At 43.9% G+C, this 17,481-nt stretch overlaps 1 protein-coding gene across 1 annotated transcript in view; it reads right to left on the bottom strand.

Moving 5' to 3' along the window:
* The window catches only part of ush2a (Usher syndrome 2A (autosomal recessive, mild)), a 387,029-nt gene that overhangs the window by 297,324 nt on the left and 72,224 nt on the right, over window positions 1-17,481 (bottom strand). The window contains exons 14-19 of the mRNA XM_037541699.1: window positions 13,760-13,943; window positions 10,252-10,415; window positions 8,826-8,984; window positions 7,681-8,178; window positions 5,415-5,693; window positions 853-1,022 (exon numbers count right to left, since the gene is read on the bottom strand). Coding sequence (XP_037397596.1) covers window positions 853-1,022; window positions 5,415-5,693; window positions 7,681-8,178; window positions 8,826-8,984; window positions 10,252-10,415; window positions 13,760-13,943 — 1,454 coding nt within the window. The remainder of the gene's footprint in view (window positions 1-852; window positions 1,023-5,414; window positions 5,694-7,680; window positions 8,179-8,825; window positions 8,985-10,251; window positions 10,416-13,759; window positions 13,944-17,481) is intronic.

Raw genomic sequence — 17,481 nt, 5'->3', positions numbered from 1 at the left:
GCTAAAGGGAACTGGTTTAGGGGGAAAAGCAACAATATTATGAGGGTAAAAATAAAATATTACTGAAAACAGATCAGCAGAATATTACTAAATATTACTAAAAACAGAAAAAGTATTGTGCAAAAGTCAGAGACCACCATTCATTTATTTAATTTCAGGCCAACGTGGCCATCATGTCTACGAGTTATTCATTTTTCAGAGTCAGGAAAAAAACATTTAACAGAAAATTACACAGAAGCCTCAACAAACTGATTTCATTCATTTTCAGCATTAAGTTTGTCCACGCTTCGCTTTTATTACGGATTCCGTTCAGATATATTCTTCCACAACCAATTAAACCCAAGTGCGTTCAGTGGTCGTGAAGTCAGGGCTCTGGAGTAGCCAGGAGATTTTTCTGAGAACACCAGCAGCTTTTTGTCCATTTGTGTTTCTCAGCTAAAGCTTACGGTCAGCTTCTCCTCCTTTCAGACTCTCAGCGCTGAGGTGTCTTCTCACGGTGGAACGATGGACAGAAACACTTTGTTTTTCTTTTTTTTCAGATGTGATGGAAAAGTGAAGCTTGACTAATCTCTCAAAGATAAAACCATTGAGCTCTGTTTATCTGACGGTGACCGGAGTCGTGGTCTACCAGGTCTTGCAACTCCTGTGAGTCACTTGAACTTCGTGCCAGTTTAGACTGGAAATGAATGTGTGGTCTCTGACTTTTGCACCATACTGTACTTAACATTCTTTGCCTGTTTCACTAAATTTATACAATTATCAAATGGCCTACAGTGACATGGATACATCAGCTCTATATGTTATGATAGACGCTCTGGTGTTAGCTTGGCATGAAAGCTGGTCATACGATACCTGTGTGACTACGGGAGGGGCGTATGGGTTGGAGGTTTGCTCTTGGTGAAGGCTGACCCTGTATTCGGTCACTCTGCCCCGGACGTCTCGATCCCGTGGCGTCTCCCAGCTCACTAGGAGTGCAGACGAAGACACTGGAGACACCCGAGGAGGGCCCATGTACTCAGGTACTACGGAGTGAAGAGACAAACAGGTTCCCTGTGACAAACACTCAATAGAGCTTCTATGATGCAATTTCAGAGAAATCTAACAGCCGTATAAAAGGTTGTATATCATCATACACCACTGCCTTATTCATTGCGTCCTGAACTTCACCTTGTTTATACTTCGCAAATGAGCTTCGTGTCTGGATTGTGCCAACATAAGACAAGCGTCATCAGAATGTGATCAGAATCAGATCAAAGATGTATAAACGAAGCCAGTGTAAACAAACATGTAAACAAAGGGCTGAGTTTCATTCTATAGTTGAAGGAATTGTTTCTGGAACTGCGGATGGACTCAGGGGTCCCAGGGTTTAGTGGGCAAAGTCTGGACTCAGGGCCCTAAAGTCAGACAACAGTTCTTCACTCATTTTATTTATTTAGTTATTTGTACAAATTCAAGTTATTGTCACATCTGCAGCAGACTGTGTTGAGCTGGCTTGGGTCTTGTGATCTGAGGCACTATGAGGTGCATGACGGACAGAGGCCCCTGGGCACTGGGCCAGTCAGTAACCCATGCCTTTTTCCAGACCTATCTACTGAAGGCTTTTCCGTAGTTGTCACTTTACTCACGGTTCCTACTGAAACGCTAGTCAGCTGAGCAGCTCTTTGTCTTTGCCAAAAGCTCCAGCCATCCACGCTGATAATGAACCCCCTTTCAAAGCACTTTTCCTCTTGCCATCTTGACCAAAGTCAAGGTCGGCTGGGCCTGCTCAGCATTTTTATACAGGCCACATATCACGGCAAGATGTTAACTACTTTTAACTACTATAATTATCTCATGCAGTACCAATGTCTGGAAGCACCAGCACACGGTACGTTTCTCCACTCATTTATTCAGGTTTATCCTTTAATCTGCCACCCATCTCTGTATCCGTAAACCTGGCGGACGCTGCCTGGGAGAGTAAATGACCGCAGAACAATAAGCCTTGTTCAACTGCAAAGGTTCTGGGAAGCTAATCAGAGCTATACAAAACATTTTCATTCCAATTCAAGTACTGGCAGCACTTCACGTTCTTCTGGTTCAATATACAATACAAATTAACCTCTTCAACTCCTTGGGACCACCGGTGGGTCCAATCCGCACTTCATCATGTTCTCCATAATGTTCATATTCCATAAGCTCCATTCAGAAGCTGGGCGTCGTGTGAGGCTGTAGCTCTTCTCTCCAGTCTAATAGACGGTGATGTCATTTTAAACCCTTATAATAAAAGAAGCTGAACTCAGTTTGTTTTTCTACTGAAAGTCGACCCGTTTTTCCCCAAATCTGGGCTCTAAACTATAAACAGACGGCGTCTCTTCAGTGATCTGCTCTGGAAACATCACTTTTAGAGAACAACACAAAGAGCGGCGGTGATTTTTGGCTCTCAGCAGTGAATTATGAGTGTATAGTGACGTGTAGATCATAAAACACACGTTCTGTTCATTTCAAACAAAAAAACCCACCTAAACTACATTTGATGCAGTTACTGAATAATTTGTCTGGAAAAATCAAAATATACCCACAAGCATAAGAGGTATTTAATAGTTTTTAATGCCAGTGATGGAATTCCCACGAGACACTGGAACAAGCATCTTCAGTCAGCACTTTAAAAAAGTAGCTTAAAACATTGTTTTTACTTTAGCTTCCTATATTTTATTTTCCTGATTTTATTTTTTTATATTTTTTGTGCTACAAATTCATTTTGTCCCATTTCTTTATTATTTTTACTATTGTCATAATCTTCATCTTTTATTGTCTTCAGTTACTTTTTTCCCCCCACTTTTATTTTTCTTCATTTTCTCTTTTCTTATGCGTCCTATACAAAGGGACGGTGTTCATCTACGCTCCCGCATGCCAAAACCAGCTGTTGGAGCTCCCCTCGTAACACAATCAGCCGCTAGTTTAGTATAAATACTCTAGATAGTCTTGTCAAGAAAGTGACGCAACTCAAATATTTTTTTGTGAAAACGAAAGCCAAGTTGACAGGAACATGAAACCATCTCCTCCCTCGTTACCATTCTAGGTCTTGTTCACTGAGCTTTTGGTGAGAAATGTAACTCCTAGCATGTTTATGGTAATCATCGGCTTCCTTGCTGGAAGCTGTCATGCCGCCACCGACTGCCGTCCTCCTTAATACGCAGCAACTGAAAATCAATTCTCCAAACTGAAACTGCAGTCAGATACACAAAGCTGACGCTTTCAGAGTGAATGTGGATTCTGTCCATTTAGTCGAACTGCATTTTGCCATCCGAAGCACAAAAAGCTGCTGTAATAAAAGGTCTTGAGCTCCTTGAAACTCAGAGAATGAAAGCAGCTCATGGGCTGTGACAAAGAACTGATCACTCGGCTCATCAGAAGATACGCCATCAATAAATACAAAAATAAAGGCTAGACATGCAAAACAAAAATCCAGAGAGTAATCTATACATCACACGGCCAGATCAAAATCTCCAAGAAGGTGAGTTTACAGGAGCAGGGAAAAATATGTGACTTTTAATGCAAGTCAATGGAACCAGATGTTTTCTCATGTCATTTTGGGCCGTTTCTATTGGAGAAGATACACTTTCAAACTGTGTCAAAAGCTGAAAAATGACAAAAAGCAAGATACAAGGTTTTGTCCCGACAGCAGCGACATGAGACCTGAAGCGCTTCTTATCCAGAAACCCTTCTAATCGATGAATGTAGTAGGTGTGATTAGTCACGGTTCATCACGTTCCTACATATAGTGATTAATTGTTTTACTTGCTCAAATTTGAAAGAAAGACCCCCCCCATTTAAAAATGACGCCGCTTTGTTAGCCATATGAGCGGGCCAAAATAAGCTTCATCAGAGTGGATTTATAATCAATAATTCAATGACTTTCTAAATTCAACAATAAGATAAACACATTCACAGCATTGTAATCGTAATAATGATAAAATAAAAGTTGGGGCAGTCGTGGGCTGGAGGTCAGGGAACCAGCCTCGTGACCGGAAGGTCGCCGGTTCGATCCCCAGAGCCGACAGCACATGACTGAGGTGTCCTTGAGCAAGACACCTAACCCCCAACTGCTCCCCGGGCGCTGCGGACAGAGCTGCCCACCGCTCCGGGCAAGTGTGCTCACTGCCCCCTAGTGTGTGTGTTCACTAGTGTGTATGTGGTGTTTCACTGCATGGATGGGTTAAATGAGGAGGTGGAATTTCCCCGTTGTGGGACTAATAAGGGTCTCGTAATCTTAATCTAACTGGAAATGTCTAACAGCTGCATCAGTGAGACCTAGTCATTTAAACCCTGTGCTTGAATGACAGGGCTACAGTTGGGGAGTTCGCTGGGCTTGAGGGCGGAACTGTCAGACGATGAATGCGTCAACTTGACACCAGCAGAGCATCTTAAAGATGATACATATGACATTTTAAACATTAATATAGCAGCAAACAACTATTTACTATGCAAAGACACAGTGGACCAAAGGCGTCCTGAGCAGAGAACGGAGTCACAGCCTCTCCGTGCGAGATATAATCTTAGCTCCTCTGTCTGCAGCTTTTAGGGTGGAACAGGAACATTCAAACAAGAAGCTGAGGTGCCGGACTGCAGTGTATCTGCTGCACCTTTTAAGGTGGAATGGGAAAATTTGAAAAAGAACCTAACTTAAGATGATAATCCTTTATCAGTCCCATAAGGGGGAAATTCTCAGTGCTACAACAGCAAAGGGAGAGCAAGGCACTCAAGAAAAGAAGTAACAAGAAGAGAATTAACAGGCAAGTAATTAATCTTGTTAAATACTTAACAAGGTCTTTATACTTTGTTACTTGTTAATTTACAGACAATACGTATAATACTAAAAGTAAAAATAAGAAAAATAAAAATCAGCTTGACTGAGGACTGAAATGCATGAAAACGGATGAGGAGGCCGCTCCCACGTGACTGTTGTACAACATTAACTCATTTTGTGTTGTTTTGTCCTGTTTGTGAATGTTTGTGATACAATCTTCTATGTGTAGTTCAGGAGTTGTGACTTTGCTAAATATAATGAACGGAAATGCCCACTAGCTACTACATGAAATAGACCATTAAATCATTTGAAATTATCATCTGCAGTTCCAATATTGTATCAATATAATTCATTATATTATTATATCAATATAATATTGATAAAATAATAATAATATTTTCCCATTGGTAAACAACACACTGTACGCTGATGTACTATGCACCCCTAGTAAAGCACATTAGCGGATATTAGGAAATATTTCCATTCATAGTTCACAGTTATTCATAGTTAGCTGCATTTGTTTGGCTCCTCTATACATGCTGCATGTACACTGACTTACTTTCTGTCTAAGGCAACTGGAGTCTTTCGTTTTTAGGGAAGGTTTATGCTGCTGGGGCTTGAAACTAACCTCCTTCTCCAGTACGGCCCGTGGTCCACTCTGACGAGGTGCTGCCTGCCATGTTAACAGTGAGCACTCTGAAGCGGTGGACAGTAAACGGCTCCAAATCAGACAACACCACGCTGCTCTCTGGCGGAGCCAGGGCGTTCGCATTGGCCGAGCCCATCGGCTGCCGTGGGTTCAGCCACCCGCTGCTGAGGAAAACCCTGTGCTCGGAGCCGAGACCGGTCACGTTATCCAGCGACTCATTGAGTGCCTGCATAAAGAGCTCATACCTGATGATGATACCTGGGAAGAGAAAAGAGGAGGACAGTAAAGTTAACAAAGTCGTCACCACTTCATACTGGTTTTAGATCATTATGCCCCGTTTCTCTCACAGTAACTGAAATAAAACTACTTGGAAGGCACTCCACTCCTACATCAGCATAAAAGAAAGCAAACTCCATCAGATCTGCATAGGACAGCATATATAATTAAATGTATATAATAACAACAAAACAATTTCCATAATCTCCCCGATACGCCTCAGCGGCAGGCGGAGGATATTGAGATGTAAGGCCAGCCACTGACAACATGCAATAACAGCTGCAGCCCAAAATGACAGAGGAAAGGGAAAAAATGAGAAAGGGAGAAATCAGATAGACACAATTAAACGGAGAAGAGATTCGCTGGCAGAATCCTCCGAGGGTACTTTATAATGGCCCATGTTAATGAGCTAATTTGTGAAAAAGCATGATAACTGGCATTAAAAGTCATTGATATACAGGAGGCTATTTTGCCGCACTTTCAATGGCGCAAGGCACAATGCATAATTGTATGCGGCAATCAAATGCCTTAAAATGTGAATGCCTCTCTCTGATGCGCGGGGGCCATCGGTTTATACCGCAAAATGGAGAACGGGCTGAGCCTTAATCAAGCCTCTTGGTTGTAGATTAAAGTTCACCAGGAATTAATTTTCAGTCAGGCAGAGATCAAATAGCATTTCTGTAATGGTATTTCTCATTATTGTAATGATGAGGCTGAAGACTGCTAAAAGAGCACGAGGAAGACGGAGCTTCTTTCAGCTCTACTGTATAACGTGTTTTGTGATATCACGAAGCACAGCGACCGCCTCATTAGAAACATTTGTACTACTGTCATGGCATACTTTGAAAAAGGACTGCATCAGGAAGTCGGTCAAAGGCCCATAAAGGGAATTTCGATGTACGATGTGCTCGACTTAATGAAGGGGACTTGGTTCAAGTTCTGGGTTCATCTCTGGCTCAATGTGTTTGCTCTGAAGTGTCATCAAGCAATCTGGACAGCAAGACTGCATTCTTCAACATACAAAAGACGTATTCATAAGTCCCTTTATGCAAGTCTAAGTCAAGTCTTGCCTCTATGTGCAGTGAGTCCAAGTCAAGTGTCGGTTCTTTGAGGTGCAAGTCAAGTCTCAAGTCTTTGAGGTGTGAGTCCAAGTCAAGTCTCAAGTCTTTGACATGAGTCAACATTAAGCCTTGAGGCTTTGAGGGGTGAGTCTGAGTCGAGTCTTGAGTCTTTAATAAGCGAGACTGAATCATGCGAAGTGCGAGTCCAGGTCATGAATCAAGTTTCTGACGAGAGAGTCAGAGACAAGTCCCAAGTCTTTGAGGAGCGAGTCTGAGACAAGAGTCAGTTCTTTTCAAGATGCGAGCCCAAGTCAAGTCTTGAGTTTTAGAGGTGTGAGTCAGGGAAGTCTTAAGTCTTTGAGGTGCAAGCCCAAGTCAAGTCTCAAGTCTCTGACACATGAGTCTCGATCAAATCTTGAGGCTTTGAGGTGTGAGCCAGAGTTAAGACAAGTCTTTGAGATGCGAGTCAACATCAAGTCTCGGGCAAGTCTCGGGTTCTTGAGGTCCAAGTCCAAATCATCAAAAAATCGGATTTGAGCAACGAGGCTTGTAATGTGAACGTAGCTAAAGATTCTCTAGTTTCTCCACTCACACTACAGATCATCCGCGCTGTCAGTCACTTCCAATCCTGCCATCTGGCAAATTAGCAAATTACCCAAACAACAGTCTACCCAATCTCTTGCGGACGTTTTTTGAGGGTTTTTCTTTTAGATATCTCATAAAATTCACATTATGCCAGTTTTTTTTATACAAACCACATTTATGGCATGGGGAATTTCGCTTAGGTCAACCAGCTTCAAGGTTATTATACTACATTAAAACCTTTGCTATTTGAAGTCGTTTCTCTGAATCTGGTCCCCATCTCTGATGCACGATATCAACTGACATTGTCCAAACCTCTCCTTTACCATTTGGCAGGGCTGGCGGTTCCCAGTCCACCCGCATCTGGGTGGAACCGAGGGTGGTGACGTGTGGTGCGGGCTGCTGCTGGGGTGAGATCTGGGCCGTGATCAGAGTGACGTTGTTGCTGTAGGCGCAGCCGCCGTTGGTGCAGGCTTGAAGGCTGAAGATGTAGCGGGTGAAGGGCTGCAGCTCGTCCACAGTTACTTCTGACTCCAGGCCCTCATAGCGGACGTGCTCCTCTCCGGTTTGCTCCTCCGCAGACGTCAGGGTGTAGAGCTCCACAGGGCCAGAGGCGTTCAGCGGTTCGGTCCAATTGAAGGAGGCGCTGGTGGGTCCGGGACGGCCCACCAGGCTCAGCTGGAGCTCGTCAGAATCAGGGACAGAGGCCAGAGTGCGCAGGCTGATGCTGGAGCTGCTGGTGTTGCCGTGGAGGTTGCTGGTGATGAGCTGGTAAGTGTAGAGAGTGTATGGAGACAGACTCGAGTCTATGAACTGCATTGTTCCTGTATGAGAGAGAAACATGAAAGGGAGGTTAGATTGGCTTTATAGTGGTTTACTGCACAGCGTGTATGTACAGCCTGCGTTAAATGGACCAAATACCATATTGCAATGATAACGGTAGATACTGTGATTTTAAATACATATCACAAACACAAATGGTGAAAACATCTTGTGACGTGTTTAAGCCATAGTCTGCACTGGGAGAAAACATTTTGTGGATTTTATAAATGCTTTAATTCCTTCAACACACAAGACCATGTGGAAATATTAACATCAACACTCATCAACAACATTTAACAGCCTTAAGCATTCGTTTCTTTATCCTGTGAACATTTCCTCGCACTTCTGTGAAGTCTGCAGGTGCAAAACACCTTTTGTACATCACATTCACAGCTTAAAGAACCACTGGTTTAAGGAACTATAAGTCCGATAGAAATGTCTTTAAACTGCTATACTAGAAAAGCCAACTGTAGGATACCTGTGTGATCAAACACGGACTAACCCTGAAACCATGACACTAACAATCCGAACAGACAGTCAGTTTTATGCCTTGATAGGAAACCAATATGTTCCATATGTATTACATGCATAACTATGAACAAGCAATAAAACTCTAATCTGAAAGTGTGTGTTCATATGCCTGGACTACCAAAAGGATGCAGGCTGGGGTCGCTATGGATGGGCTCTGAATCACGGAGCAGGGTGTAGGTGAGGGCATTGCTGTTGGGGGAGTCCGGGGCGCTCCAGGTCAGCTTTATGGCACTGGCGCTGAGCACGGTACCCAGCGGAGGAGGCTGCTGCCTAGGCTCTGAGTGGCACCAACAGGAGGAGGAAAAAGAGACACAGATGGTTAACTTCCTCTAAGGTCATGATGGTGATATCAACATAATTGGCCAAAAGAAAACCACAAGGCTAAAAAGGTCTCACTACTGGCAAATAAAACAAATTATTATTAACAAATGTAAAAGAAAAGTGTCTGGTCTTGGGGTCCAAACGCGTGGGGCTTGTTAAAGGTGCTAAATTAATAAAACGGATTTGCTGGTGTGGTAATTAAGCCTGGCATCTCCCCCTACAGGCCACTTATACATTAGGATATAAAATGCATGGTAGAGAACATGTCGGAGCTCTAGTGGTAAACATGTCACGTTGTAAGTGTAAACAGGGCTCCTGGTGGTAAAGATGTGATGCATTTTACTAGCAGTGACTGCACGCCTGAAAAGAAAGCAATGGGACATAAGAGAAGCAAGTGAGATTAAAAAGGAAAGGGTCAGTGAGAAATAATGGAACGGACGTAATGGAAGTCTAAAAACAGAATTGCTCAAACGTGTTTTTGCAGTGATCTCGGATACTAAAAATGAATGGAAACATTAAAAATGTGTTTAGCAGGGTTTGTAGGTCCTCGTTTAGCCTTGATGACTGCTTCACGCCAGTTTTGCGTCCTCTCATGATTCCAATGCTGTCCACAGACCACTTACAGTGCTTGGATTTTTCTTCACAGAAGTCATTCAGAGTGGTTTGACGTCCAATAGCCCATCCTAGAGAAACTGAGCTGGAACTGTTCACAGTGGTGGTGATGGGAACCAAACCTCTAAAAGCTACCTCACAGAAAACCAGGGCATAAAATGGTCCTAATTATGCTAATTGATGGTTGTGACATTGCGTAGTAATAGTTTTAAAATGAGGTTTTGGCATAAAACATTTTTGAAATCTAAAAATGGACAGTATATAAAATTACTGCGCTATAAATAATTATAGCCCTTATTTGAGCTGTAGACATTGTGACCCCTGGTTCCCATCATTACAACTGTCAAGAAAACTTTCAACAATGCATCACTTCACATGAAACCACCCCGGATGACCGTATACAATCTGAAATACTGGGCTATGAGGACAATTTAGTAAAATATTAATAATTCTGAAAATCTGAGATGTGGAAAAAGCTGTCAGGTGATTCACTGACCAGTATGGCATTCTGCCCTGACATACAGCTAAATCAGTGCGGCGTTTCAGGGATATGCGCGTTAGAGAGATTCTTTTTAACAGATAGTATATAAAAACTGCATGCGTGTTCTGACCTTTGCTGCAGCCCAGGTGATTGGCAGGGTCCATGTGGCTAGCCCCTTCCACACAGGAGTCACACTTGTCACCCGTCACAAACAGCTTGCACAGGCAGTGGCCCGTCTCGGCCAGGCAGGAGCCATTGAAACCGCCCACTGGATTGCAGCCGCAGTGCTCACACCTAGACACAAGGAAGATCTCATACAGACACCCGAGCGATCACCTCGCCTACACACCCAGCATCACTCCGCTTGACATTGTCGACGTCTGCGGAGGACATGAAATCGGGTAATTAACCAAAAGTAACAAGTCCGGATTTATTTACACACTGGAAAAGCTGCGAATTCACAGGCAGTCGCTGGCAGCGGCCTGGATGAGCAGCATCACACATCGGCTGACAAGCTGTGTGTGTGTGTGTGTGGAGACACACACTGCCACTAAATGGAGCCATTCACAGATGCCCACAGACAGTTAGGAGGAGGGGTGTGGAAGGGGTGTGACCCCGGCGGGGCCGCCAGCGGGTGACGCTGGGGCCATGCGCCTGACACCCTCACACGCAGCTGAGAAAAGCCCGAGACTCTTAATGAGCCGCAAATTTGTCCTGTCATCTGGGGGTGGCATTTTGGGGGCCAAGCAACCGCATCCCGATGCGGTTCGACCTTGACTCTTCACAAGGAGACGCGCAACTTCTCCATGATTTAGTAAAACTGGCCATAAGACATAAATACGGAGCAGTGAACATGTAAATCCTGTTTGCTGATGCTGTACATAACATGGACTGCTATTTAGACGGTGCACTCTTCATTATCTGTCAAAAATCTTTAATTTATTCATTTAGTTCACGTAAAAACCACAGCAAGACACCAGTATTCCCACACGTAAACACAACCGTAAACAGGTTGGTTCATGTGGTGTTTTACAGTAACACCATGTCTGTTGTACCAAACATCAACTGTTCTAGAAAAGCAGATGCTGTACAAACATGCAAGCAGATATCATGCCTGTAAATAAACCTGCCCTCAGATCACAGCATCACATCAAATAAAACAGCGTCAGGCCAAATGGCTTCAGAGAAGATGGCATCAGGCTGATCAGCCTGATTTACAGGACATTCGTTTACAATTCTGTGGCCAATTTCATTTCAAGATTAAGCTTCAACTTACATGTTTGCTTGCCATCCCTGGTCATTGGGGGATGAAAGAGTATTGTTATTATATTGGTATTACTTTATTATAATCAGGCACACACAATCGGCAGAGACTCTAATTTTCTATGCAGTTACCTGAATAAGACAACTCTGTTAGCGGCACAGGGCTACTGACATCTCATGGTTCCAAATAATGTGACCCTAAAGTGCATCAACGCAGGCCTGGAGCAGCTGTCGAAAATGGATCTGGCCTGCCCAAAGTTTGCTGGGGAAGAAGTCTAACACACGCCGGAGCGGCGACTAATATAACAGGTAAATTACATTCTGCAGTTTGAGCGCAGAAATGGATATCGCCCTCTCCTCTGAAAAATAAAACCCCGTTTTTCCCTCCAAGGTTAAACGATTAACCACGCACCACGTTCTGCCTAGCCCGGCTTATGTCATCTGCTGTGATGGGAAATATTCCATAACCATATTGTGGCCTTTTAACTACCCCCCATTAGACGGACCGCATTGGACAGAGCAATATAATATCAACAAAATAAGATGCATAGCTTTATTGATTTCGGGGGAGTTGGGGTAAATGAGTTTGTAATATTTATATAAAGAAATCTTTATTGTGTGGAATCTCCTGATGCTGTTCAAGCTTCCCCTGTAATCGCTTTAAATAGTTCATTTTTCATCCTTACTAGCAAATGAGCGCAGGCCGAGTGGAGTGTGTGCACGGCGATCCGTCATGACGCGTATGGATTAACAATTTGTGATGTCCGGCAGGCCTTTTTGTTGATGCAACGGAAAAACACACATTCCCGCCACTCGAAACTCGCTAGCCGACAATTAATATTCCGTCTACCTGCTGCGCCTCCAAACATCCTGGTTTTTATTTTGGAAAGTGTTTAAAAGCTAAATGATGGTTAATGTGAGAGCTGCTTATGTCGGCTCCCGCTGTTTTCTCTGCTTTGCCCAGCATGGCTAGCAGTTAAAGATCTCCTTGGAGCTTTCTGGAAGGTCATTCAATGAGACTCCCGTCCAAACACGCTCATGAGCTATCAAGTCTCAAAAACCCAAGAATATTAAAAAAAATATATATTAATGTAAAAAAAAAAAAAAAAGCTGCAGAATATGAGCCACAACATGAATAATTATTTTCCAGTCCACTGGCTCCTGAGAATGCCAAGGTTTGCGTCTTTATCATAGGCCATATGCTCCGGCTGGCGAGTTGCTGGGGTGTATATCGTTAAGGACGGCTAATGCATGATGTATTTACCGCCTAACTGATGTATCCGACAAATCAAGTGCACTGAGAGCATTAAAACGCATGCTCATTTAGAGGCAGGTTACTTTAATGGCTAATCTGACCTTTCGCGAACACAGCCTGGACCTGCGGGCCATCGAGCTGCTAACTGGCTCAAATCACCATAAAACTGTAAGTGGATAGGCATGGTCTTCTACATAAGCCTCATTCACCAGCGCTCAGGTACCATGCAGGCAGAGGGGAGGTCTGGGCAGTCCTGGTGTTTTCATCCATGTATCAAATTTGTATAAGCATGTCTTTACACACTCCAAACACTAGAGCCCGACCTACAGATCACTCAGCTGTTAATATCAGCCGATACTGCGACCCTATGGATTTAATAGTATTGGCAGAAATCCTGCCGATTAAGCAAAGATATTTGGTGACGTCTTTAACAAATACACATCCTGGTGTGAGGAAGAAACGTCACTATATAGCGACTGCCAAGCTGAATGCTGATCGTCACCTGCAGTTCCATTACGGCAATACGGGCTGAACTGGGAAATCTGAGCATAAAACACCATCAGGGTTAAAATAACAAAAACACTGCAATTAAAGCCTAAATTTAAGCATGATAAACAGAAGCCTGGCCTGGCCTGCTAAACTCAGAGACCAAGCCTGGTGCAGACCTGATGACTGATATAGAAGGCGTACAGGACAGGCGAGCTGGCTTGTGCCAGAGGAGCCGCGTCTAGCTTAACTCTGTTAACCATCTATTTAATTTTTTTAGTACTTTGGTATTTTAGTGGATCATTTCCATTTATTTACTGACTTTAACACACCTGCATACATAAAATATAAAATGTGTCATAACTTTTGCACAGACCATATTTTAGCTGTAACTGTTCCCTCGATATGTTAAACTCAGCAAATAAACATTAAGTTACACATTTAAATGTACAGAAGAGTGTCCTCTGTATAGAATACGTTCACTTATTTTTACTCCAATCAACAAAGCGTATCATTTGACCAGGGCGCCCAAACCTTCACAAACAACTAACCTCATACAGGCCGTTATTATCGATTATCATAAACACCATGGATTTTGTAGGAGGAGGTGGATTTCAGAGAGTGACCTACTAACCTGCCAATGACTGGGTTAAAACCATAGTAGAGATCCTGGCATCGGTCACACCTGCGGCCGGCTAGTGATGAGTGAGAGCACACACACTGGCCTGTGTCTGCAATGCACACCTGCCCCGCCGCTCCCACAGGGTGACAGTCACAGGCCTCACACTCACTGTGGCCTTCCTCAGAATGGAAATAACCTGCGACAGTGGAACAATAAGAAACAAAGGAATTAAGGGCTGACCACAGAGCACATTAAAGGGGAAGTTCGGTGAAGAAATGCTACTGTGGTCAACATCAATAACAGGTGCCACTAGTCAGCATGACGTCACATTAACTGGACACATCTCAGGTTTCTATGCTCCATTAGCATCGCATCCTTAACAAACGTGTGCACATCCTTTTCTCCTTCTGTGAGGAGACGGGAAGACTGGAATCTCAAGGACATCATTCAGACTGGGAGGGGCGCAGAGTTTGAGATGTTTCAATCACGCCCACCCCCCCCACCCCCCACCCCCCACCCCTCCTTGGGTGAAATATGAGCGAAGGGGGTCATGCGACGCAGAGCCGGGGAGGGGGAGGGACCCCGCCGAAACAGTCATCAGCCTTCCCAGATGGATCTCCCTCTCTCTCCCTGCGCTTTCAATTTTCTCCTGCCAGCACCACTCTCGGTGCACATGCTTTATGTGCCGGCCCGGACCGTGAGGCTCAGCGCCGAGCTAGGTACACCCCACACTATTTCATCAGGTGGTGTGGGCGGGGAGTGAGCGGCCGTACATCCTTGTCTGGTTACTGCGGTGGGGTTCCACATGTACATGCGGCACTGTGGTACCTTGATGTTTTAGGCCTGCTGCTGGACGCCGGTGCTTATGTTACTCAAGCTCTACATAAACACGTCAACTGACCCGGTCCATGAGATTATATATATATATATATATATATATATATATATATATATATATATATATATATATATATATATATATATTTATTTATTTATTTCACAAGGTTTTTGTCGTTTTTAACTTGCCTAGATTCAAATAACTAGAGACTAGTTAGACTAGAATACTTTATTTATAGCTCAAGCCTTTTTGTTATAATAAAAAAAAAATGATTAAATGTTTTTATTCTTTGTTGTTTATTATTATTATTATTATTTTTGTTGTTTTATTACCGTTTACAATTATTATTACAAATATTGTACATACTCATTATATTGCACACTTATTAGTAGAAGCAATAGTACTAGTGGTAGTATTGCATAAATGATTTATTTAGCTTTTTAATAAAACCTGACTGTTAAAAGTTAAAAGTAATGCAAAAACATCACTGATAAATAATTATTCTTAGTAATATTCATCCATAGGGGGATCTTGCCCAATCTGGCAACCCTGAACAGACTGCAGGAGAGCTCAGCTCATCTATTTAGCCTTCGTCTCAAAATGAGAACTTCATGGTCAATGTCAGTGGTCTGGAGGGAGGGAGCTGATCAGGTCTCTGAAAACTGTTTCATATCAGATCACGTGCTAAACTCAACCGCGTGGCTTAAAAGCTTGGTCCAGTCTGAATAACTGCCCCACAGCTCTGACCAGCTGACCAGCCAGACCACTCGTTTACAGCTAGCAATCCTGAGCAGAGGGAAATTCCTTAGACTGCACTTTTAGTTAAGATTGATACGGTTACTGTGCGCTACAATTACTCGCCTGGTTCAGTGGGATTTTTGTTCATTTACAACTCCATTTCCAAAAAAGTTGGGACGCTGTGCAAAATGTAAATAAAGACAAAATGCAATGATCTGCAAATCACTTAAAGCCTGTATTTCACTGAAAATTGTACAACATAAACGTTGAAACGGAGAAATTTTATTGTTTCGTGAAAAATATTACCCCTTTTTGAATTTGATGCAAATAAGATGCTCCAAAAAAGCTGGGATGGGGGACAAAAGGCTGGTAAAGTTGGGTAATGCTAAAAAACACCTGGCGGTTGATCGACATCAGGTCAGTAACTCAGACGGCACTGCATTAAAAACAGACATGATTCTGTAGTGGAAATCACTGCATGGGCTCAAAAACAGCTGGTATGCAATGTATTTATTTTTTAATCATGAATACGGTCTCAAAAGACGAGGGCGTTGGAAGGTTTCGTGCGACAAAGGGCGACACAGACTTTTCGTCAGTCTTACAAACTGCTGAAGATGAGCGAGTGAGGGGTGAGCACTGAGAACTGGATCACTGCACTGGGCCTCAAAAAGTGCTCGGTTGGTTTTTACAATAAACAGCGAAGGGTTTCCGGATGGTTAATCTCCATTTTCCAAACAATGGAGCCAGCTGCTACAGCTGGCCACGGAGAGACTGACCGCCTCAGCTGCCGGCTGTACACCTTAGCTTAGGCAGTACGACCCACTCAACCACGCCAATGTACAAACTTCCCAACCCCTGGAGGTTCTGCTCATTCTTAATGGCAGCAGCGGCTTTAAAACGCTACTGGTCAGATTGGCTCTGTGAGGACGGACCTATTAGCCACGCTAACAATATACCACAGACTTCACTGACAGCCAAAACATATGCGACTCCTGAGGACAACACAGAGACAAAAACACAGAGAGCAGCAACACAATGGCTTTGTGCTCCGGTAAACAATGGCAGCAATGAATGCACTGGCATGATCAACAACTCAAAGTAATGAGTCTGCAAGCGCGCGCACACACACACACGCGCGCACACACACACACGCAGACACAAACACACACAAACACACATACACGCAGACACAAACACACACACAAACACCTACGCACACACACACACGCGCGCACACGCACACACGCAGACACAAACACACACAAACACACATACACGCAGACACAAACACACACACAAACACCTACGCACACACACACACGCGCGCACACGCACACACGCAGACACAAACACACACAAACACACATACACGCAGACACAAACACACACACAAACACCTACGCACACACACGCAGACACAAACACACACACATACGCACAAACACACACACACGCACACACGCAGACACAAACACACACACAAACACCTACGCACACACACGCAGACACAAACACACACACATACGCACAAACACACACACACACACACGCAGACACAAACACACACACATACGCACAAACACACACACACACACACGCAGACACAAACACACACACATACGCACAAACACACACACACACACGCGCAGACACAAACACACACAAACAAACACACACACACACACACGCACGCACACACACACGCGCACACACTCACACACGCAGACACAAACACACACAAACACACACACACACAAACACATACGCACGCACGCACACACATACACACACACGCAGACACAAACACACACACAAACACCTACGCACACACACACACGCAGACACAAACACACACACATACGCACAAACACATACGCACACACACACGCGCAGACACAAACACACACAAACAAACACACACACACAAACACATATGCACGCACACACACGCACACACTCAGACACAAACACACACAAACACACACACACAAACACATACGCACGCACGCACACACACACACACGCAGACACAAACACACACACACGCAGACACAAACACACACACATACGCACAAACACATACGCACACACACACGCGCAGACACAAACACACACAAACAAACACACACACACAAACACATATGCACGCACACACACG

Source organism: Pygocentrus nattereri, chromosome 10 (genome assembly GCF_015220715.1).
Source record: "Pygocentrus nattereri isolate fPygNat1 chromosome 10, fPygNat1.pri, whole genome shotgun sequence".
In the NCBI taxonomy this organism is placed as follows: Eukaryota; Metazoa; Chordata; class Actinopteri; order Characiformes; family Serrasalmidae; genus Pygocentrus; species Pygocentrus nattereri.
This window is presented reverse-complemented; position numbering and strand designations above follow the sequence as displayed.